Source organism: Acinonyx jubatus, chromosome E4, assembly GCF_027475565.1.
Source record: "Acinonyx jubatus isolate Ajub_Pintada_27869175 chromosome E4, VMU_Ajub_asm_v1.0, whole genome shotgun sequence".
Taxonomy (NCBI): domain Eukaryota; kingdom Metazoa; phylum Chordata; class Mammalia; order Carnivora; family Felidae; genus Acinonyx; species Acinonyx jubatus.
Window position 1 is genome coordinate 13,437,814 of NC_069395.1, and position 25,504 is coordinate 13,463,317.

Consider the following 25,504-nt stretch of genomic DNA (forward strand, 5'->3'; position numbering starts at 1 on the left):
AGCAGCTAAGAGCCTTCCCTGGATTCTCCCCTTTAAGGCTCACAAGGAATCTACGAGGTATATCCTATTTTCGTTCCCATTTGCAGATGAAGAGGTAAGGCTTAGACGGATTAAGTGCTGTATCACTGGTCACACAGGCAGTCAATGGTGCAGTCAAAGAAGTGTCTTACAACGGACCAGTTGTAGTGCATCACTTCAAAAGGTAACACCAGCCCGTATTACACACAATCCTGTTCATAATAATGGAGTATTTAACATTCTTGCTTTTCTCAGCGTTTCAAATCTTCCACATACCTGCAATGCTTTTCCATGTCAAGTTTTTCTAATTCTATTCTCACACACATAGGTATGTTGATTCTCTACAGGAAAAGGATTATAACTTTTTAATCCTATAAACCAATGAAGAACCAGATGCCATCATTAAAACTAAGAAAAGTACCCAATGATATTTAATTCCTTGTCTCTTACTTTCTCCTTTTTTTTTTTTAAAGGAATGAAGAGGTCCTGGAAGAGGAAGAGGGGAAAGCCCCGCAAATTACTTTATATGATTTAAATAAACTTTCTGTAGATCTCATCCCTATGGAACTGACACACCACCACAAAATTGTCATGTGTGACAAAAACTCCCCGATGCCAAAATGAAGGAAAGGGTGGAGGGGAGGCATTCTAGGTCATTTCACAATTCTCGGGATGCTCCAGAATGTGGTACTTTTTTGTCAGTACATGTTGACTCTCTACCTTTTTAGGTGGGGAAATCCAAAGGCAATATTTTTTTATTTAAAAATGCCCTTCATAAAAAGTTCTTCAGAAGCTTGTGGTTAATTCTGTTGCAATTTCTAACTCTTTGCAACCTGACTCATGAAACATATCACCAAATTTTGTGAGCCCTCTGACATGCACTTTTGTTGAAATTCGTCAGTAAAAAACTCCCAAACATCATAGTTAAAGGGATGAGCAGTTTCTGCAAGGATTTTCTAGTTGCCTCTGAAGCCATTAGGAGCCTGAGAATCTCCTTCCTGCAAGTTACCAGCTTTCCCATCAAAAAGAAAGGGACCTCCGAGGGACAAATTAACACTCCTGTCATTACAGTTCAGAATGTTATTGTGTTTTTGTTAGTGTAGGTTTATATTTACAATGGATGATACATTTTTTTAAAAGACACATGCTTTCCAGCCTTGCATTCTGAAACCTCCTAAAAATCCCTTACAAATCCCAGGAGGATTAAACATGGAAAAAAACAGGGATTTCAGATTCTGTCTACACGTGAGGTTCTTTTGCACTCACAGTGTTCCAATTAAACCCCCGTTTCCATCATAAATGCAGTTCTGCAGCTTTCCTGGAATATCCACGGGCAGAATCCAAAAGTTTAAGACTCTTTCACAGTTTTCTTTCCTCCTGGTGGAGCGCTGCCTTTCCATTTGCTGTTTTACTCTTCCCTGAAACCCTTCTTTGTCATCTAATGTTGACTTTAAAACCCAATTCTTTCCAAGAAGACTCTGAAAGCAATTTACAGTAGGTTCGTGTCCTATCACAACCTCCTCACCCCCATAAAGACTTCTTTCCAAACACCGAGAGAATGACGAAAAGACTGACAGCACGCCATACCTCCATACACCCCCAGTGCTTGGAAAGGAATGTCCGCGAAGCTGGGAGCTCCCCCAGAGACTAGAAGTAGCCGTTTGAAGATGGTCTCACACGGTTTGGGGAGCTGGGGTTGGTAAATCCGGTCCTCCTTTGCCTAATCCCGACTCTCTTCGCACTGGCTGCATCACTGCAGACCGGTCACCCTACTATCTCCTGCTTTTAGATTTCAAATGATGGACTCAGTTTCCTGTGTCCAGATGTTCCACAGGACCCAGTGGCACTGAGAAGCCAGGGGAGAAGAAAAGCTAAATTTCCAGAGCATGAACCTGACTACCTCCTTTGAGTTGGAAGTGAAGCCGGGTGCTCACAGCCCGTCCCCGGACCAGGCCAGCATCGGCAAGAACCAGTGCCTGCTGAAGTCTCGAGGTCTGTCTCTGCACGGACGACACTACCAGGGAGCTTCATTTCCCCTTTACTTTTATGATTTTTCCATCTTCGGCTAAAACCACTCCTTTCGGAGTGAGATTCAACCAAAGCACAATCCCCCAAAGCAACACGCACGGTGGTGGAATAAAGGCTCTCGCACGGGGCCTCAGGGCCTTCTTGGCTCTTCTGTGGATGTTTCCAGCCTCATTGGAAGACAGCCCCGAGCACGAGCACGAGCACTACGGGGGCGGAGGTGAGGGTGGGAGTGAGGGGCTGGGGCTGAATTTCCTGACGCTGCACCACCCGCCGCGCACCCCCCTCCCCCGCCCCGCCCCTGCCAAATCACAGCTCTGTTGAGGGTCCTAATGGCAGAAATGCCCATCTGGTAAAGGCAGAAAGAACTTTCACCATCTCCTTTCGCTGACCTTGGGGATCTTGTTCTCGGCACCATTTACTCATCAGATGAAGTGATAACGAAACTAAAACACAGGACATGATACGTGTATTTCTCTGGCAACGGCTGCTCCCTCTGATTTGGGAATAACGCTCGTCCGTTCCAGCCTGCAACTCCCCACGGGTGCACACGTGTACACACACACACACACACACACACACACACACACACCCCTAATAAAGTATCTCATTTACTAGCTCTGTATCGACATACGGGGTTCAGGACGGGCTGTCTGCCTCAAGCCCCTTCTCTTTTCGGAACAGCACACAATGCTGCGTTTGCCCAGAGCTTTGGGGTTTGCTTTTGTCTGTAATCTTGGTGCTGGCACCTAATGGAGACTCCCGCTTTAGCACAAGGAGACTGAAGTTTTGTAATTCGGTCGGCCCGGAGTCCACTCCTGGCTTTGCCACCGAAAAGCCAGCCTTGGGACAAATCTCTTCGCTCCGTTAGGCCTCAGTTTCCTCATTTGTAAAATGTGACTAACACCCAGTTGGAGGGTGGCTGGGAAGGCCAGAGGAAGGGAGAGTCAACGGAGGGGCTCGTCTGACCCGGCTCGGCCGCCCTCACCCCTTGCTCTTAACCAGTTTCACTTAAAGTCAAAATACGGACAGACTTTGGAACGCAACCCGGGCAACCCACTTCAGCCTTGAAGACTGCACGCTCCCCATCTGCGGAATGGAGATGACACAGCGTCTCCCGCAGAGCCATGGGGGTGCAACAGGATTGGGACCTGAGCCTGGCGCTCGGTCAGCACCCCAGCACGCGGGTTGGGCCTCTATCATTTTTTTCCCGGACTCCAAGTTCGTCAGCAAAAGGGCTGTCCCTGGCAAATGTCTGTTCACCTTCCCCGCTACCTACTCATTCAGAGATTCCCCTGAACACCCAGCTCCCTTCCAGGCGGCCTGCCCCGCCCCCAATTCGGCTCAGCTCTGCTCCTCATCACCAGATGAAGCAAAAATCTGGTAAATATTACACTTACAAGGTAACAGGTCTGGAATGCTTGGCATCCCGGGCCGAGTGCTGTTACTTGTTGGCCCCAGACACGTATATGCTGCAGCCCAGGGCCAAACTACATTTGGCTGCTTTGTGCAATTCAAATAAAGATATTAAAAATCCTCCAAGTCTATAAACATTTGTACTGTTTGCTAATCAAAGGGCTACGTTTCTTTCTATTTTTTTTTAAGCCATCCGAAGAGAACTTGGCATGTGGATTGCTCTTTTCTGTTTAGAACGCAAGGGGCACTGTGCATATGTGTGCCACATAGGCTTCCAATACACATAGACACATGATTTATCTATTTTAGTCCAAGTGGACTCTACTTCCAGAGGGGACTGCCTTTCCCCGAAACAACAGACCTAAGCAACTTTCATTCCAGAGTCTGTATCTGTAAGCATCGCAACGAAAATCACTGCTTTTGGGGCGCCTGGGTGGCTCAGTCGGTTAAGCGTCCGACTTCAGCTCAGGTCACGATCTCACGGTCTGTGAGTTCAAGCCCCGCGTTGGGCTCTGGGCTGACACCTCAGAGCCTGGAGCCTGCTTCCGATTCTGTGTCTCCCTTTCTCTCTGCCCCTCCCCCGTTCATGCTCTGTCTCTCTCTGTCTCAAAAATAAATAAACGTTAATTAAAAATAATAATAATAATAATAAAATAAAAAATAAAAAAAAAGAAAGTCACTGCTTTTGGGTCACATGATTGGTGACTGATAGGAGCTTCTAATTCATGGAGGTGACAGCTATGGGGGGTATGTGTCCTGTCTTTACCACTTAACTGCTGTTGAACTTGGGCAAGTTATTTAATCTCTCTCTGTGCCTTGATTTCCTCCTATGTTGAATAGAGACAATAATAATACCTATCAATTATTGCCAGGATCAAATGAACCAATATCTCTGAAGTGCTTAGAAAAGTCCCCGGAGTATAAGAAGCACTACATAAGTATACGTAGTAAATGTTATTGTTGTTGTCATTATTGTTATTATTGACCAAATACCAAGTGTAAATAAAAGACAGAATATAAAGATCCTAGCAAAGGGTAACTTGTTCCTTAAGCAGAAGAAGCTAAACGCAATTAGACTTTACTAGGCCTTCCTTTCTCCACTAACAACAAGTAGAGGAAAATGGTAAAATTAGATTATATCACAGCCAGCGACTTAAAGTTGGACTTCACCAATTCAGATGTCAGGACTGAACTTTTCTCGGTCATAAGAACAGAAAAAAAAAAAAAAATACCATTTTTTTCTTATTTTTCAGTTTCTTACGTATTTATTTTTGAGACACAGACAGAGTGGGGGGGGGGGGGGTTAGAGGGGGAGGGAGAGGGAGAGGGAGAGGGAGACACAGAATCCCAGGCAGGCTCTGTGCTGTCAGCACAGAGCCCAATGCGGGGGCTTGAACTCACACACCATGAGATCACAACCTGAGCCAAAACCAAGAGTCAGACACTTAAACAACTGAGCCGCCCAGGTGCCCCTAACCTCAGAATTTTTAAATAAAACCTCGGCCCAGATGGCCACCTTGAGAAAGCACACGAGTGGTGGCTTTGAAGCACAGGTAGGAACAAAGAAAGGGGCAACATTTTCCTAAGGATAAAGAAAATGTCGCACACTCTCTTGGTTTGCTTTTGCAATTAAAGGTAAGAGTGAGGCCTTACTTCCCCCATGGGTGACAGAAGGTCATGTTTCAAGGACAGCTCGAGCCTGCTGGCAGACATCCCTCTGGCTCACTGGCCCTGGAAGGTGCTGCTTGAGCCGGTGATGGCCATGGGCCCAAACAGCGAGCAGGTGAAGGCTACCTTTGTGCCCTTTCTACACCTGTTTGTCTCTTACCCTTCTCGTCCCCTCCCTGCGTCCCCCTGGCTCCCTCCACCCCTCCTAGTACATCCACAGCTCTTGCTGTTCATTCAGGTCCCTTCTGTGTAAGAAACAGAAGAGACAAGCACTACAACATAGACAATGAATTAGAACTAAGGAGATGGTGGCAAACAGGGGGCTCCCCGCTCACGTTACCGAGGAACAGTTAGAAGCCAGTTATAGTTGTTAGAGAGACAGAAGGAATTTGTATCCAGCAAGACCCTCTGGGACCTCGGACTGCATCCTTTGGAGGCATCTATCTCGCCACCCCGTGACATGGGGTAGACTTTCTCTCTGGCCACAGCCGGACAAGGTAGAGGAGAGGACTGGGCTTCCGGGGGGTCAGCAGGGGCAAAGCTATCCCACCAAGGCTCAGGCACCAAGCAACAGAACAGGACTTCTGTTCTTTGTACTTGAAGAAGCCTAAGTCTCTCTCCATATAAAGTATATTAGGGGGAGGAGCACTGAACTGAATGAATCACAGTGCTGATTTGGGGGTGGGGTTGGTGGGGAGGGATGTCCTTGTGGTTAACCACATTTTACTGGGGTTTTTTTATTGATTGCAGTTGTATTGAAAGAGACATGAGTCAGACATACCATATCCGAAGCCACGTATAGCGCTGGGTTCTAATGGAATTTCAATGTAGGAGAATGTCACGAACCTTACTATGAAATGTGAAAAGCTTTGTTATCGACATAGACCTCGTTTGCTTCTGTCCTTCAACGGCTGAAGAACAGGCTGAGTTTTTTCTAGTTCCCTTCTCCTTGTAAGGCTGTGGCTATTCGCTGCTGAGGTACACACACTGTTCCGTGGACAAGTACAGGTGGCTTCTCTTAAAAGGTGGTTTCGTTAACCAACCACCTTGCCCTTGTGCTACCATTGTCCTTTGTTGTAAACATCATTCAGCAATTTTCTACGATTCTGCTTTGTAGAGGGTTGCCAGTGTATAGACCTGTCCCCACAAGCAGGCTACAAGTTACTTGAGGGCAGATGTAATAGAACAATAACAATTTAAAAATTACAGCAATAAAAGGAACATGACTTGTTTGGAAAGGCGTGCCATCCGTCGCGTACCCCACCAGGATTATCGCATTTTGGTGGAAGATAAGAAACTGAGGCTTAAACAGGAAACATGCCCAACCCAACATATGGAACTAGAAACAGTGCCACCTCGACTGTACCTGGATTATGTGACCCCAGCGTATTCCTCTGGGCAGTGCGCACTGCCTCTTCCAGAAGGCACCCACTTTGTATCCGCCCGTGTGGTTCAGGTACCAAGCCCTTGAGGCACTATATGCTCAGTAAATATTTACCGAATTAAACTGAATAAAACAAAATTTTCCACATCAGTGTTTCCAGGGACAAGCCAGGCAGGGATTAGAGACACAACAAGGGAGGCAGACGTACCCACTTCGTTGCAGAAAGAGTTAACAACACACATAGTCCTTTTAGGCAAGTTCTGAGAGCTTCAAGCCCTCCGGAGAAGACAAAGAATGTCATTCTGCCTTACTTACTTCCATCAATTTTTAAACAGTATCTCTGACATTATTTCCTCTTATCAAAGTTGCTGGCACTTCTTAAAATTCTTTTCATAGACTTTTTAAAAAATGTATGCTTGGTTTTCTCAACGTATGGAAATTGAATATTAAAAAACATGGGCTGGAATTTATGGTTTCTCTATAGTTCTCAGGGTACAAAAGCTAGAAAGTGAAGATGTCACTGATCACCCTGAAATGAATGAATGGATGAATGAATGATGATGGTTTACTTAGCCCCTACCCTGTGCAAGTTATTTTTATGTATTATTTTTTTTGAAGTCCCATTAAAAAGCAGATTTTTAAAAATTCATTCTCATTTTAGAGAAGAGAAAGATGAGGTTCAGAGAAGGTAGCTGACTTGCCCGATATTACACCGTTAGGATTTTATCCAGGTCTCTTTTATGCAAAGCCTGTATTTTCTTTCTATTATATCATAGACTAAGTGCCACACTCAAGAGTCATCTTTGGCTCATGTGTGAGTCACTTTCTTGGCTTTATCAACCATAGGTTAGGATCAAAAAAACCAAAGGCTGTCATCTTCACAAGTTTAAAGGAAGGGACCACCGTCTGTTATAACAAAGCAAAAGAAACAGAGAGGCCCATTATATGAACCCGTCTGTCTAGACAGATGACTAAACAGGGGTCCCTCCAGGGTTAGACTTGAATTTCCTCCGTTCAGCCTGTTGGATATTTAGCAATAAAAAAAAAAAAAAAAAGAAAGAAAGAAAGAAAGAAAGAAAGAAAAAAAGAAAAAGAAAAAAAAAAAGCGCTGCTTAAAGGCTGTAGTGCTAATCCACCCCCTTCTACACTACCCAGAGAGTAGTTTAAAAGTCATTCCAGTGCAGCCTGCATGTGTTAAAGTTTCGAGCAGAAATCAGATTGAGACAAGAAGGGCCCTAAAAATACTTGTGCTGTCTGGCTAAAGACCCAAGAACACAGGCCTAACCGTCCCTTTATAACTCCAGTGACAGCAGTGTGAACTCGCAGAGGGAGCAGGGTGCAACCCAGGTGTCCCCGTAGGACTCCGCCTGGCAAGCCAGCATCAGAGTGGGGCTTCTCCTCTTTCACGCGGGCTGGGAGGTAGCTCCTCCTCCTGCTCCTCCCGTGCCCTGGGGACTCTGCCCTTTTTCTAACTTACAATATGAAAGACACTACTGCCAGCTGAAGAACAAGTCTGCCTCCTTTCATCAAGGCTAAGAGAGATAAGCAGAGGCTGGTGATGTTTTCAAGCCCATTAATATCCCTACACTTTGTGTACAGAAAGGTCTCCCAGGTAGGCAATTAGGAGTTGGCTACCAGACTATGTGGCCCCAGGCAGAAACTGGAAGCTTACCCATTAACTAAGATCTTTCTCATCGCCCCAAGAAATCCTTAGCAACATGGAAGGCACTGTTTCAATCATGGCCCATATTTGCAAAATTCATTCACTCCCTCATTTAACACATAGTTACTAGGTGCCCGAATCTACAGCATTCTTTCACATGTATGGGGATACATAGGAGTGCCAGGAACAGGTGGCAGAATCTCTAGGGCCTTAGCCTGGTACCATTCTGGACTTTTAACAGGCATTCAAGGATAAATGCAGTAGTTTAAGTAAGGACTCAGATTTACCAGCCTACAGAAAAACAACAACGATAACCACAGAAAGGTTGGTCTAACCAAGGAACAAAACGAGAGACGCCCGGATTCTGTGTTCCACACTCCAGTGATTCCGCGATCTGGACAGCAGAAGAACTACAAGGAGGCACCACACTTCATGGGAGTTCACATCACAAGAAACCATTTCCATTCCCCAAATGGGGAACACGGAACACAGACGCGCTAAACTCGGAAGTCACCGCCTAATTCCCGCATCCGTGTTCAAGCCCTCAGGTTCTGGCGCGTGCCTTGAACTCTGCTAGGTTTTTAGGAGCGAAATACCGTATTTAAGGGAAAAGAACAAAGACGTCCAAACATAACATTTTTTCTTTTTTCAAAAAAGAATAATTTCTGAATACTATAGACACATATTATTCTCAGTGAATGCCCCTTTTCTGACATCTCATCCTTTCATCCAAAATTTTATAGTTAAGTTTACCATCTCAGGGGCCTGACTGATAGGATGAGCTTTGGAGTCAGAGAGACCAAGTTCGAGTTCTGGCTCTGTCACTTATTAGCTGGGTGACTGTGGGGAAATTCCATGATGCCTCTAAGCCTTGGTTTCCTTACCTGTCAAACGGAGAATGATAATTGTGTTTACCTTATAAGGCTAATATTTAGCACGGCACCTAGTGCAGCTATTCGATAACCGATGGCCAGCGTTGGCATTATTTTTCACCTTAATTAACGTCACTAAAGACAGAAACTGCCCTCTCCCTCTACCAATACCCCTACTCAAACATATGCCTTTTCTTCATGCAGAAATTCACTCTAGCTGGACAGAAAATCATAGTTTCAACGAAAGCTATGGAAACCCCCAAAACAGAGGTTCTCCACTCTAGCTGAACATTAGAATCACCTGGGGTTCTTTGGAAAACAAAAGATGCCCGTTCCTCCCCTGCCCCCACCAACCGAGTCAGAACTTCGGGAGGTGGCCCCACGTATATCAAATGCCCCCTAGGTGACTCAGTGCGCAGTGACGCGGAGAATCTCGACACTACAGCCCTCAGACGGCGACCGAGACGTCGACAGTCAATGCTTCCAATGAACGGTCTGAGCACGGTGCTATCTGAAGTCCACGGCCAAGTCCCTGCCACGGGGCCAGCGAACCTGTAGGTTAGCTGTCCTTGGTGCTCCCCTGATCCCTCTCCGAAAAGACCGCCCTCTCCCTAACACTCACACTCAAGGCAACAAGCCCTGAAGCGTCCGTGGCCACAGTTCCAGAGGGAGCCGCCCTCCCGCTCCCCTGAGTGTGGGCAGCGGACAAGGTAAGTAGCAGCCTTGGAAAAACAAGCCACACTGACCAGGAAAACAGAGACGCAACCCCTGCTGCCGGCACCAACGCATGCGAGTCAGCTCCACTTCAGAGCAAAGGTACGATCCAACTGAATATTAGAAAAACGTGGTCTGACCGTTTTGATTTCAGAGGATCCAAGACCAATTGTGACTCGAGTCAGCGGACAAAGTTCACATTCAGCAAAACAGCCCCAGCAGCTGCCCCAGGCACACAGCGGGCCGATTCAGAGACACAGATGTCCAGCCGTGCGCAAAACAATGCTTTCATTTTTTTCTGCTCTTTCCCACCACGGACCTCAAGGGCAGGATGGAAAAGCCCATCATCTGCGGCCACTAGGGACAGGCCGTGGAGATGATTATGAGCGTGCCAGACCAAGCCACCGAGCTTGCTCAGGGGCCATCAGCACGGACAGGCGGTTGTCACTGTGTTGAGAGTCACACGGGAGATGCCCCATGCCCGCAGGGTCACTCTCCATTTGCTCACTGGACACAGCAGGAGGGAGCATGAGTCTAAGCAACCTACCTAGTAGGTCGCTGTCAGGAGACCAAGGTTCGGGTTGGACAGGATTCTAGGCAACCACACGGCACGTGACGTTTCCACTGTCAAACGGGCATGGAACTCACACGCATCTTGTGACCTACTCTCCTGGGACGCAGCCTGGGTCTTACTGGGGACAACATCTATCAGATACTGCTGGGCGCGTCAGGACCATGGTGGCAGTCTGAAACCCTGAGGCTACGGGATGTCACTACACTACATGTTGGGGAGGCAAGCTTGAGTTTTAGGCTTTCCCGGACATACGTAAGTTTCACCTAACACATCAGGGCTTCCTTCAAAAACCCAGTACTTGCCAACTGCGCCATTTATACCAGATAAAAATGGAGAATGACATTTATGTCTGTCTTATAAAATCAACCTACTAATTACTCAGTAAATATCCATTGTAAAAGTCCCCATAATTCCACAGACAAAGCAAGAGTGCGAATCCAATCACGTCACACACGCGATACAGAAAGTTTTCGACATGAATGAAATCTTTCTTCCTTCCCCAACTCCTCCACCTACACTGTGGTGAATGGTATCAGTTGTTCAAAATGTCTGTCCCTCTCCCCTGGGCCCATTGCCCCCTGGTGTTCACTTTCATGCTCCCTTCCTGTGCTGTTGAAATCAGCTGTGGCCAATGGAACCTGGGCATGGAAAACAGCCATATCTCCTGGTCCAGCCAGGAGGTCAGCATGCCCAAGTTAGAGGCTGCTCCTTTACGTGGGTCCCGGAATGAGGATGTCATCGAGCAAAGCCATAGCCAACCCAAAAATCCTTATAATATGAGCGAGAGGTCAATTTTGGGGGTATGCCATTGAGAGGAAGACAAAAGCTCTAGATAGTGACCTTGAGCTTGTAAAATAATGCCATATTCCACAGAGTCCCATGTGACCACAACACATCACCATCTAATAGATTTTATAGGCAACAGGCAAATTGTGTCTGCTGAATGTATCACCCTTGGATAAGAAATACTTGATAGAAAACTCCTATCCCCTAGGCTCAGTATTTCCAAGTGGGTCTCCTGAAGGAATGTATCAGTTTTTTCAAAGACCACACCAAGTGCTCTGCTGTTTCATGATTCATTAAGATGGTAGTCATGCAAACTCAGAGAGGAAGGAAATAATACAAAAAGGGAAATCTCTTCCTTCCAGAAAGCATACACAGCTTCCTATTGCTGCTTGAGGACTGCCAAACGGTAATTTCAAAGTTTGTCCCTCAAGCGGCAGGTATCATCTCCCCCAAGAAGACCTCCTTCACCTCTCCAGGACAAGTTAAGCAATTCTTCTTATTTAGAATCGGGCCTCTTACTTAGATAGAATCAACCATCTGGTGTTGGCTTTTTGGTTTTGCTTGGTTGGTTTGGTCTGCCTGACTTCCTCACTCAGTTACAGGCTCCCTGGGGATAGGATCCACACCACATTCCTCCATCTGTTGGCCTACCTAGCACAACACTTGGCCCACAGTAGACTGGATAGATACTTCTCGTACAAACGGATGAAGGAATAAGATCGACATTCCAGTCTTACGGTTCAAAACTTAAAAGTTAGAAAGCAAACTCTGGTCCAACAGAAATGCTTTTCAACGAATAAGAGACACAGTTTTGCAAATTCCCTGGCTTATGACCTCATTTCAAAGTTTAGGCAAAGGCACTAGGCACATCTGGACACATCCAAATACGCTTCTAAGCCCAACTTTCTAGTTGACACGAGGAAAGGTAGTTTGTCCTTCTTCCAGGCCAGTACATCGTCCCCAATGAGTTTAGTGCCCCGTGTCCCTGGCCGCTGAGTCAAAGATGGCTGTGAAGAGGCATTACAGAGAGTATGAACCCTAGTTCTGCCATTCCACACTTGTCAGCACAGATGGGAGACCCAAGAGGTTATCTGAAAGATAGCTTCTTCCCAGAAAAGAAAGGGCAGGTGAGTTGACGATAACTCAGGAATATTAATTTAAAACACTAAAAACAAACCATGTTCTATATACAGAACCCATGGTAGCTTGCCTATCAGATGATTACTAACAAAAGAACTCAGCACTGTTTGAAATGCTTGATATAGTGAAGTTTCACGTGGAAATGCAGCTGCCAAACGGCCGTCGCGATGCATTACGAAGACCTCCTCACTGCACCTCACGCCCCTACGTCAGTCACTCTGCGGACTATTCTCAACTTCACAGCCACCAGGACAACCTTGACTAAAACCACCGTCCTCCCTCTGTTGCTCAGAGGAAAAGCCACAGGCTTTACAAGGACCTGTCTGTCCAATACCATCTCTCTCATCTCCTCTCCTAGGACACTTTTGATCATCCTGGAACACAACCAGAGCAGCACTGGCTGTCCCCTTTACCAGAAGCGGTCTTTCCCACACAGCTCCAGGCTCCTCTCTGACCTCCTTCAAGCCTCTGCTTAAATGCCACCCTCTCCACAAACGCTTCCATGCCCAGCTTCTCTGAAATTCCAACTCCCCTCTCCAGCCACGACCCTGCTCCACGTTTTCCGCTCTAACGTTTTCAAAATTCTGCCATTCTTATTTCGTTTTTTAAAATGAATTATTTATCTTCCTCCAAAAGGTGGTGGACCTCTCTAAGGACAAAGGTGTTTTGCTGTTTGATTCACTTATCAGGGTCACTCACTAGTGCCCAGATCGGTGCCTGACGCACGGCAGACACTCGGTAAATACTGTAGAATGAACTGATATCATAAGAGTGTCCTGTTTCTACCTGTGCCTTCCCACAATCTCTGCATGCATTTGACATTCGTTTCTCTCAGAACTGTACCTGTATTTGTAATTAATGTAGAGATCTTTTCATTAAAAGCTTTGGGGGGAAATAGTATTTTTTTTAATTTTTTTTTTAACGTTTATTTATTTTTGAGACAGAGAGAGACAGAGCATGAATGGGGGAGGGGCAGAGAGAGAGGGAGGCACAGAATCGGAAGCAGGCTCCAGGCTCTGAGCCATCAGCCCAGAGCCCAACGCGGGGCTCGAACTCGCGGACCTCGAGATCGTGACCTGAGCTGAAGTCGGACACTTAACCGACTGAGCCACCCAGGCGCCCCAGGGGGGAAATAGTATTAATGCCATCTGCGTTCATTCTTTGCATACTTTTCATTCATTGCATTCTTTTCATACTTCAATCGTGTGGGATGGTTGGTGATATAGTCCATGTAGAACCGAACATTTCTGTAAATAGTTTGATAGCCCCCAAATCCTACAGTAGTTACAGAATATCCATAATGTGTGGCCGGATTCAAAATACTTACGGTTCCAAAACCACATCAGAATAACAGGAGGTACAGGACTGCATAGATACCAAGCAACTTATCATTAACTTTTCTTTTCAATAGCTGGTCAGATTTGCACCTGCTCTACTACCTCTCGTTGAGAAAAACAGCATTTGGAAACAGGAAACTGCCGTTACTCAAAGCTGAGTTTGGCTGAGAGAGTGAGTAGAGTTTACATTCCATTGTCGGCTAGATCCTTACCCCATGGAATGTCTGAGAACAGAATTCAGGCCATGAAGAGGTCGGCAGTGCTTTGATCCAACAGAACGTCAAGAAATTAAACACTATACGTGGACTTATACGTTCTCTATGTCACTTACACATAATACACGAGTTTTCCAAATTCTCCTTCCGCTCACAGTTGCCCGGTTGAAGGCACTTGAGCGGAAAAATTCACCCCCAAGCATAACTTCCAAACTAGGCACCCATTACCCCGTGTGTCTAATTTATTTCCTCACGCACTCATCGCTCCCTCTGTGGTGAAGAGTGAGCAAGGGAAATGTGTGACACTATTGACAACAGCCCTACCTCGGTATCTGCACGCACGTGGGAGAATGGAAGGCTCGGGGCCAAGATTCTGCTGTGCCGTGGATTAAGGGTCCCACACTTGCAGAACCAGCTGATCAAACAGAAGCCCTACTGGGTCTGAATCCTTCCATGCTGAAGGGCTGTGAGTACACAGACCTGCACAATCGGAGCATCCACAAGCGCCAGTGAGGTCAGAACAGCCCTCGGTGTCTGCTTAGGTGTCCAGGTGCCTCCACTCCCCCCGCCCCCCTCCACGGATCTTGAGATCCACGGATCTGGTCTGAGACCAGGCCAGGGAATCTGCTTTCTGTGACACCTCGGGAGATACAAATGCAGGCCACGCTTTGAGAAACACCATCTTTAAACCTTCACGGGGCTACTTAACAGCCTCTCATTCAGTAAATTCTCAAAAAAAACAAAAAAGCCAAAACCAAAACCAAAACAAAACCCCAAACCACCTGAATTTGCCTTCACAATTTTCAATCCATTTATCCACAGGGAGCCCCTTCCAGTTGCTGATCTGGCTTCTTCTATCTCATTAGGAAAAGCTTCAGGCAGGCTAACCTGATCTCAACCAAGATTTTGGGGGGGGGGGGGGGATGATGAATTTAAAAAGAGAAAAATGATTCAGCGGCCACATGGGCTGTGAGAAGCAAGGACCATTTCGTCCTCCAGAGGATTTCATTTCCAGCTGATGAAGCATCAGCACCGCCAGTCCAGTCGTGGGTGTCAGAACACGGAGTTATCAACTACACCCAGGTTAGAGAGTGAGAACAGCAAGAGGCGCCACAGGCCCAGCTCCCTCCGGCCGCTCCCAACATCTCCTTGGAAGGGAGAGGCGGTTCACACAAGGTGACAGGGATGGCCGTGGAGCCGCTTGGCACAGGCCAGCCTCCACTTAACGAGCGCTCAGAATCACACTCAGCATGGAGAAATTCACCCTGACCCTGGACACTTGCCCCCTGGCACCCACTCACTTACATTTTTACTCAATTACTATTTCTAAGAACAGAGACAAAAAAAAAAAAAAAAAAATGCAGAGCCCCACTGCTCAGCCGTCTTCTATGGAAGGTCTGAAAGGGGTCCGCAGGCTCTTCCCACAGGCCTGGAGGCCGGGGGCGGGGTGACAGAGCCTCCCACTGTACGGAAATCTACATGGGGCTGGTGCCCTATCTCTCCTTTCCACACCCTCGGAGACACTCCTGATCTTCCCAGACTCGCTGAAGAGCAGGGTGGGTTTCCAGTGTTTTTTTTTGTTTTGTTTTTTTTCACCAAAGAAAGAAGGAAGCCTGTAGCAATTAAATGACCGAAAATAACCCCAAGTGAGGAGTGTCTGAGAGGAAAAACCACACAAGGAAGCAGAGTGGGGCTCTCAACACGTTTACTAGGGGAAGAAAAGCGGACAAGGAAACGAATCCAAAGTAGTCACCGAGAAAGTGATAAAAATGAAGGGGACGAGATTTCAAAGGGGACGCATAAAGGAGGCAGGAAAGTGTGGGAGCTCCGTGGCCTGGTGGAGGGCATGGAGGCCAGACCTGAATTCAGATTCTGGCTTTGCCTGTGCTGTGCCCGAGGACAGGGTCTTTCCCTGTCCAAGCCACGGTCTCCTGACACGTGGGGATCGTCATCCAGGCCGTGCCCAACCCACCGACACGGGGAAGGGGTCAGGATGATGCCTCTTAAGTGCCAGGGACACAGGAGGGAGTCAACAAATGTTTTCCTCCTCTCATTCCATCCTCCCTTTCCTTTTCCAAAAAGCTAGTGGGACAAACACCAGATAATTAACTCTTCTTGGTTTGGACAGTGAAATGAAGTACAAATTATGGATGGAAAACAAAATATAATCTGTCTCACAAAAGGGAAATCTAAAAGCATGGATTAAACTTTTCACTCTTTCCACATGGCAGTTCTTAGCCACTTCAGTTCATGAAAATAAATGTATCGTCTCAGTAGAATCAGTTCTTTTTGAGGAAACCCGGCCTAGCCCATTGGAAATAAACTACTTTAATCCTTCATTCCTTGATTCCTAAGAAGCAAGGTTGGGCATGGTACATTGCAGAGGAGGATATACCAGTGAATCAGGTATCTACCAGGGTAATAAAAACATTTCTTTTGTCCCTATCCGGGACCTCGGCCCACATTTAGCACCAATATCATCCAAACCTTCTTGGGGTCTCAAAAATGCAAGTGAACCAATGCCAGGATTGCAAATTCATTTCATTTCTTCCTGAACATGGATCAGGGGCAACTTCGGACCCCTGAGTTCTTGAATACCTCAGGATCATCTGAGTCCTATTTTGCTGTGGTCTCCCTGCTCGGCATACAGTAGGCACTCAATAAAGGCTGGCTGAATTGATTACCGTTTCGAATCAGAAAGCACTGAGACCGCTGGCTTCAGTGCCCCTCGGCCTCGCACGTGGTACTGGCTCTGAGGGGTGTGCGCTTGTGCTGAGGGTCAGGGCTGAGTGGCCAGCTCCCACGTCCAGTCGGCCAAAGGCCTGACCCATGACAATCCACTCTCAGGCAACCCACAAATGACACCATGAAGGTCAGAGATAATGGCAACTTTCCCCTAGGCTTCCTTATGAAGAAGAAAAGCTCCTTCTTCCCCTTCCGTCGAGTACAAGAAACATTAATTGAGCAACTACTGTATGCCGGGCAGAAGAACATAGATGCAAAAAAGATAACAAACAAATGACACTTGATGTTTTAGCCATGCTGTTCAACCCCTCAGAAAGCATCCTCCATGGGTCGGGGGGGTGGTGTCGCAGATCCGTCTTTCGGATCACTATGCCACCCCCCGGGACACACATGTCATATACCCACAATCCGTTCTTTCACATACAACAATTAAGTCATCAGTTACTGCAAAGCTGTTCACAACTTTTTCTCAGGTAAACTGTGACTGACACTTCGGGGCGCCTTTGTGACTATTCAGCAACAAGGCTGCACTTCAGAATTCGATCTTGCCTCTGACAAGTTCCCCACAGGAGACACACACGAAAGATGGACTGGATGTCACTACATCAAATGAGGTATAAAGCAGACAAGTATACTCACCAAGGTACCCACAGAGCACCTGGGAATGTCTGGAACACAAGCTGCCCACTGAGCCAGAGGGTGTTGTAACAACTGGGCAGACAGCTAGGAGTTTTAAAAAGCACAGTCATTAGCTATTTTACTGAGGAGACGCCTCGCACAGAGCTATACAAAGATTCAAAGTCCAAGGGGCCTCTCTGAACATACTTATTCCCCCACATACATAAGGTCCCTGCTACTCAGGGACCAAGGAGTTACGAGGGATTCTGGATTCTGGTCCCAGATCTGTTGATCTCTTAACCACCAGCCACGCTCCTGAATTCCGTTTTCCCTTTAACACTTAGCTCTAGTGTCAAAATAACAATGCACAATTTATATACGGAAATGGTAAAATAAATACCGTGACTTATATTAAAGATGAACAGGAAGGGCCTTGACCTCTTTTGACAAAAGACAGCCTACCTATTGTGAATGAAACTAAATGTTTCATTTGGTTGGCCTAGATTTCAGTTTTCTTAAGACCCCCATCGTCATTTCTAACCCGCGTGTGGAAACTCTTCGAATAAGTCAAAAATGCGAGTGGATCTTGGTTCGGGGCTGCTGAGCTACAGTTTAGAAATCTAGGGCTGCGTGGGATGGATTAAACGCATCTGCCATGACAGGTACCCATCACGAAATTTTCAACTTTTCTTTCTCTAAAGTAACAGCAACTACATCTCGTATATCGCCCACCATATTTTTATAAAAGAAAATGCACCGAAAAATACCTCTAATTGAAGAGAAAACACTCTTGAGTGTTCTGTCTGGGGTGGAGTGAGTGACAAATGGATTTTTGCATAAGAACATGTAGACTGAGGGGCGCCTAGGTGGCTCAGTCGGTTAAGCGTCCGACTTCAGGTCAGGTGGTGATCTTGCAGTTCGTGGGTTCAAGCCCCGCGTCAGGCTCTGTGCTGACAGCTCAGAGCCTGGAGCCTGCTTTGAATTCTGTGCCTCCCTCTCTGTGTGCTCCTCCTCAGTTTTTGCTCTGTCTCTGTCTCTGTCTCTCTCTCTCAAAAATAAATAAACATTAAAAAAAACAAAATGTAGACTGAAACCTTTACCCTGTCCCTGGTTTCCTGTGAAACTCTGAACAAATCCCTGGCTTTACCCAAACCTCTGTTTCTGTAAGATGAAGCATACGTAACGCTATCCCTGAGGGGTTTTAGAAGATCACAATGACACTGGCAAATTGAAGGTGATCGAGGGAGGTAATACTATGAGTTATCTCATCTGATAGACGAATCCCCGACCGGCTTCCAGACCTGGTGTGAACCTACTTCTTCCCGAGCTCCCCACCCAGGTGTAAAATCCATGTACCTTCCGTTCACCTAGGGTACGTCCTCCAAAAGCGGTTATCACTGCCACTCTTCAGACCTGACTTGCAAACTTCTTTTGACCAAAGACAAAAGCCTTGTGGGTGGATGCTTCTCTCTCTCTCTCTCTCTTTTTTTTTTTTTTTTTTGCCAGATTTGTGCCTATTTTATCTCTCACTTTGAAAATGGATAAGGAAGCCTTTTTTTTTTTTTTCCATACCCTGTAACTTACCGTCTCCAACGTTCCGCCCACTACCAAGACCCCAAGGCCATGCTTTCACATTTCTGTGGGTTACACCTTCCGGTCAGAGCCCTGTTTCGTGGAGACTCTGGGACTCCGGATGGCCCGGATGGCATGGAAGACGAAGGCCAACACCCAGGTTTCTGCAATATGCCACTATCATCTTGCCACCATATGCCACTACCAGCCGGCATCTGCTCACACGTGTTCTCCCCAATGAGCAACCATGTTGTTTATTTTTAGAGCCTCTACACAGCCTTAACAGGGAGAAAATTCCCTTGAATAACCCGTCAGCCAAGACAGGAAGCTACACTGGGTATAAACTGTTTGTCGCAAGATTAGCAAGTCAAACAAAATCCTCGTTCATATCTGACCTCCAACAAGAGATGCTGAAAGTTATCTTAAATAAAAATCTCCAAGACTATAGCCAGAGAAAGGCAGAATATACAGAGGAAGTCGCTTGGCTAGCAACACTTTTTCTTCCAACTATGGCCCTGTGCATTTCTTGGGGGGATTTAACTCCTTTTCCTGGGAAACAGCACCTTCTTCAGGCCAGTGGATGTCGTGGTGCCGGAAGAGGGACAGTTCTAGTAACAGAATCCCGATCTCTGAAATGCCCCAGGTCACCCAGGTCAGAGGAAGTCTGGGTGGGACCAAGGCAAGGTAACTACCGTCATTTGCAATTTCCAGCAAGTAGTCTTCAAGTATGCACCTTTGGTTTACTTTTACTCTGTTATAAAGCTGCTGTATTAAATCCTTTCTTTCCTTATTTTCTTGCTTTGTTTTGTTTGTTTGTTTTTAAGCAAGGCCAAAAGGGCGCTCTGGTGCTGATCCATTGTGCAGAAGTAAAGACCGGAAATCGGATGGAGACAGAAGTGATGCTAATAGTGATTATTTAGGTTAAAGAAAGCAATTCTTAGTTTTTAAAAAAATCAGTCTCAACAATCCATATGACTAAAGCGGCACTGTGGTAGGAATATGCTTTTTTAGATCAATGAGTCTTTGGATATGTATGAAATGCTGTATAAAGTGTGAACACCTATGAAATTCCGAGACATGAATTAGTTTTAGAGAAACAGTCCTTTTTAGAAGTATTTGGGCACTCACTGACTGATAATGGAGGACTATCACTCGTGTTACGTCGGAAGATAGAAATGGTCCTGAATTAAAATTTTGCATGGGTAGTTTGCAAAATGCCTAAAAGATTACGATATTAACTGTAAAAGTTGTAAGGTTCATTTGCCATTTGATGACACAGCTAAGGAATAAAGCTAAGGAACAAAACAAAAACAGAGTGTTTCTGGAGCGTCTTCTGGAGCTCCTGCCTAAGAATCACCTGGCTTTCTTGTCAAAGGGCAGGTTTCTGGAGCCCACCTTAAAACTACTGAATCCCGGGGCACCCTGGGTGCCTCAGTTGGTTAAGCATCTGACTTCAGCTCAGGTCATGATCTCACAGTTCCTGAGTTGGAGCCCAGTGTCAGGGTCTGCACTGACAGCTCGGAGCCTGGAGCCTGCTTCAGATTCTGTGTCTCCCTCTCTCTCTGCCCCTCCCTTGCTCCCACTCTGTCTCTCTCTGTCTCTGAAAAATAAATCAACATTTAATTTTTTTTAAATAAATAAACAAAACTACTGAATCCCAGTGTGGATGGAGGGTAGGAGACAAAAGTTTGAGAAACCCCATTTATAACAAGCACTACTACTGACATAGGGAATTCTTTTGCATGGTAAAATTTGAGAAACTTTAGTATAGGTATTTGTGACTTATAGTTCAAAAAGGACTGTTACAAAATCTCACTTGACCTTGAGGCAATCCAACCAGGTGGATCAGGGAAAAATCAGCCTCTCATAAAGTCTACTTTTCTGGGTAAGTAGTGGTTTTTTGTAGTGTGAAAGTGTCTATGAAAGAGAAAGCATTTCTGGCTGCAAGACAGCTTAACCATAATTAAATGCCATTACAAATGCTCCAGTAAACTTGGTGTGGAATTAGTCCCCACCTCAATCCCTCCAAACCTGCCCCACAAACATCCTTCTCAAGACTGCAGCAGTTTCGTACGTGGGTACTATCATTTCTTCCCAACACTTACTACAATGCGTCTCTACTTCGCGAATTCCCAGCAAATGTTACTGAGAGAGGGCAGACTGCTGATCCCAAATGTATAATGACTCGGGGTCAGCTGGGCTCGAGACCCTCTTTCTAGAATCTGGATACTAGTGCCAAAGAATTAATGAAATTAGACGTGACTCTCTACACATAGTTTCATTGTTGATGGTGACATTTTGTGACAGTGGAATTCTCCCAAAATATGTCTCTCTCCAAGACAAATCAGCACCAGTCGCCTTATTCTATGGGGGAGAGAAGCACAAGTTTAGGGAGTAGGCAAAACAGTGGCGGTTCAGGGTTTAGTTCATACATCTGACCAGTAACTTCCATTAACCAGTGACTTCCATTAACTTCCATTAACATACTTCACTTTCATTAACATACTTAACTAGGGCTTTATACTCTGAGGGGGTACAAATGAGTGACTAAATTATTATTCAAATCAACATGACTTTTTAACAGACTATTTATTTATGAGAGAGAGAGAGAGAGAGCACGCGTGTGTGAGCAGGGGAGAGACAGAGAAAGGGGGACAGAGGATCCAAAGTGGGCTCTATGCCAACAGCAGTGAGCCTGATGTGGGGCTCGAACTCACCAACTGTGAGATCATGACCCGAGCCAAAGCTGGATGCTCAACCAAGTGAGACACTCAGGTGCCCCAAAAGACTTATCTACAGGTGAGCACGGATCCTTCCGAGCTTGAGGAGGCGGCCAGAACTCAGCTCTGGTTCTTGTCCAGCTACTTCCAGTTAAAGCTAGGAATTCTGGCTCACTCCCATCTCTGTTTCTTCCCCACTAACATCCAGAGCCCCAAATGCCAAGGTATGAGCTTGGATGTGGGAACATTTCCCCTCAGAAAGCCCAAACAGACCTCTGAGGGGGCAGCTCTTTTTACCAAATCGCCTAACTTCTGGGGAAAAAAAAAAAAAAAAGTCCTCAGTCTGTGATTTTTTTTTTTTTTTTTTGTCCTTCTAAAGTAGACTCTGAATATGTCATCCACTCTTTTGGGTGCTTTCTCAGCCAGCAACTTACTTCTAAGCCTTTATCATAAAGCAGGGAGCAACAACTTCAGTGGTATTGTCATTAAGACGTCAAAGCAGAAGTGAAAATGAGATTAAGCCAATGGATGGAAAAATAAATGACCAAATAAGAACCAAACTCCCAAGTGGAACCACTGTTCCACTGCCGAATCTGGTCTAGAGAGAATAATCTCTGATCGATCTGGTCTAAAAACAGCACTGAATTACCAATACTGAAATGAGTCCAAGACTCAAAAATTAAATTATATTTTCCCGAAAATTCCCATTGACGTTTTGAAAACCATAAATGTTTTAGTGCGCTTAAAAGACACCAAAAAGTGCTTCCGTCTAGATTTGCAAAGGCCGCTGGACTTGTGGTCTTTCTCAAAACCAAACTCTGCATTCCTATTCCCAAGATGAAGTAACAAATAAGGATCCTTACAACAGCCTAAAGTTATGAATGAGTAGTTATTTGTGAACCGGCTCGTCAAGACAGATGTGGTATTTGTCAGCGTGGTGTGGGTCAGATAGGGAAAGCCAAATGAGCAGAGCCAAGGTCTAAGTCGCAAACATTTTTCTTTTTCTTGCAGGAGACTGGAAAGATGCTGCAGGATTTCCTGAAACAAACAACATCTCCCAAAAAAGCCGTCGCATGCTGAAATAGACATTGTCAGCAAGCCAGTGTCTCTGCTTCAGGAAGAGCCCGCTTCCCCGGTCCCAGCATGCAGGCAGCAAGGAGGGCCTGACCGAGAGCGGTGCTCTCGCTGAGGAACGCGTGGAACGTGCCAGCAAGGGCAGACAGCTGCGGGGGGAGCTCGGAAATGCATCTGAACTATTTTCAGAAGGTTTGAGCTTCACAACCTCCAGAAAGCATTTTCCGTTTGCCTCCAATTGCTCAGTCCCCGCGGTTAAGGGGTATCGAAGCCCCACGCTTCCAACTTGTCGGGTGATAACATATCCAAGGGCTCATGCGAGAGAACGAAGGGATCGTCCTGGTCCACAAATGATGGCTTTCTCGGCTGTTGAGAAATCCAGCAGAGGCTACATCCGGTAAACGTAACTCCGCCTGGACGGCAATGTTTTTCTCACACCAATGAAATGGCTTCACTCGGCTGCCCCAGGAAAGCAGGAGGCTCCCTCGCACGGAGAACATCTTGCACTGGGAACAGCCGCCCAGGGCCTGGTGAGGCCTCTCCTCTCGGCTATCACCTCCCAAGTTTTCATTTCCTCCTCAGACCCTTTGTGGTGACCCTGGGCCACCCTCTCTCCTTCCTGCCATCCATCTTCCTCGTGGAGACTTCTACTCCCTGATGTCATTCGTCGCTAAGGAAGGCCTTTTTAAAAATGAATCACCTGACAGCTGAGAAACTGTTGCGGGCAGTGCTTGGTTATGGAGGTGAAATGAGGTCCACCACAGCTTAACTTTGGCTGCCTGACCTGGCTCAGCCTTGAGTGCAAATGGCCTGGATTCCATCTCAGCAGACTCTCACTTGGTGGGAGCGGGGGCGGGGCAGGGGCAGGAAACCTGTGAAGAAGGACTGAACCAGGCCCAGAAGCACCTTACACAGAAGCACCCTCTTAGTATCAGCTTCTTAGGAACCACATCCGCTCCCTGCGTCACTGCATTTCAAACTTTCTGGCCGAGAAAGATAAAGGGGTGAATGCTATGTGAGCCATATGCATAGTCAGAGAGATCGGTTAAAATACTTGAGACATGTTTTCCCTAAACACGTATATAACCCTTGAAACGGTTGGTAACATCTTGAGATGTCAAAAAAAAAAAAAAAAAAAAAAAATCAAAACTGGAAATTAACGTGCTGAACTTGCGCCACAAGATGCCCTTGAGATTCAATGCAAAGCAAGCCTAGTAGGTGCCAGAAACAGCTACACTTTTTTACCCACGTCTTCATCAGTCCTTTCTGACGCTAGGGAATGGGTGTTATTGTCTTCATCTTTACTTTTTTTTTAAGTTTATTTATTTATTTTGAGAGAGAGAGAGAAGAGGGAGAGGGGCAGAGGAGAGAGAGAGAGAGAGAGAGAGAGAGAGAGAGAGAATCCCAAGCAGGTTCCGTGCTGTCAGCACAGAGCTGAATGCGGGGCTCGAACCCACAAACTGCAAGATCATGACCTGAGCCAACGGTCGGACGTTTAACTGCCTGAGTCACCCCAGTGTCTCTTTCTTTATCTTTAGAAGAGAAGAAACTGAGGTCAGGTTAAATAAGGGGCCACAAAGCCACGAATGGCACAGTCAAGATCGGAATTCAGCAGGAAGCAAGTTAAACGTCCCTCAGGCAGTTTGGACAACAGGCAACGAACCAGCGAAGCTGCTAACTAGCTAACTAAAACAAGACCACCACGTTCTAACAACTGCCATTGGCCTTGTGTTTGATGCTATCCCCGTGCTCCTTACCACACCAACCTGCCTTCCCCAAAACACTAATTCTCTGAAAGAGACAGGATGAATCCTCCTTCCATCAAACCTATCAAAACGTTGGTGAAGAAACGGCTGCAGCTCCAGGCCAAAACCAGGGACTTGATAAATCAGCATTTTTGCATCAACCAAATATAAAGATAAAAGTTGAATGTGTTAAAGGCAGGGAAGAGGACCATGGGAAAAGGACCATGGCCTCAGTGGTATAATGCCTTCTGTAGGGAAAGAATTCAGAGCTTAACAACATAATTCATGGTAGGAGAGGAGAGATACCACTCTTCCGCGGGTGTGCTACATCGTTTTGCAAGAGGGCCAGGAAAGTCAGGCTCTCCATTTCCTGGTCTCTTATTTTAGGGTCTCGATTATCTGTGGTAACTAAGAGCCTTACTTTAATAAGTCACATCCCTGATAGAAATAGTTACGTCCAGGTCCTCATATGTCCCAGGGAAAATACTAGTACGGACTTTATAGGGTTACTGGTGAGGATCCAACGAGGACTTGCATGTAAAATATTTAAGACTGTGCTCGACACATCGTCAGCGCCCAGCGAAGGTTGGATGCCATCATTATCATTCTCACCATGATGCTCTTTATTATCTGTAAAACCGGAAACAGGAAATGTATGGGTACGAGAAGCCCAGTGCTGCCGTTCCCACAGCGATAGGATCCATGGGGCACATTCTCCCTGATAACGAAGGGGAGTCGATGTCATCTCTACATCTCCTGGTCCTGATGCTTGGGAACCATAAATCGTTCGTCTGGTAGGTCGATCTTATTCTCTAAAGAAGGGAAATGCTCGTTCATTTATGAGGCAGGTATTGAGCAAATACGATGCACTAGTTTCTGTGAGAGTCAGCTCCCGTTCTGAGGCAATTTACAAACCGGTGGAGAAGCCAGCTGCAATTTGGCTAGATTTTCCCAACGGCAAAAGAGAAGAGGCCGCTTGCTGTAGAGATGAGTTATCCATCTTGTGAGGCTGCACAGGATGAACTAATTCACAAATCAAAGGCTTTGACATCTGCCTAAAGCTCAAAGGCTGTTGAAAGGTGTTAAAAGATGAATCTCCAAGCAGAAGACACAGCACAGACAAAGGCCCGGAGGCACAAAAATTAATGGCCCATTTGGGTAAAGGCAAACAGGCCGCTGCGGCCAGAGTGTAGTTTTCATGCAGGGATTTAGCAAGAC

At 46.2% G+C, this 25,504-nt stretch overlaps 1 protein-coding gene across 3 annotated transcripts in view; it reads right to left on the minus strand.

Annotated features, from left to right (window-relative positions):
• Positions 1 to 25,504, minus strand: part of TGFB2 (transforming growth factor beta 2) — an 85,324-nt gene that overhangs the window by 51,766 nt on the left and 8,054 nt on the right. For 2 of the 3 annotated variants that reach the window (XM_027074984.2, XM_015077376.3), the window contains exon 2: positions 17,197 to 17,280. The exons of the other annotated variant lie outside the window; for it this stretch is intronic. In XM_027074984.2, the coding sequence (XP_026930785.1) occupies positions 17,197 to 17,280 (84 nt within the window). The remainder of the gene's footprint in view (positions 1 to 17,196; positions 17,281 to 25,504) is intronic. 3 annotated transcript variants of the gene reach the window in all.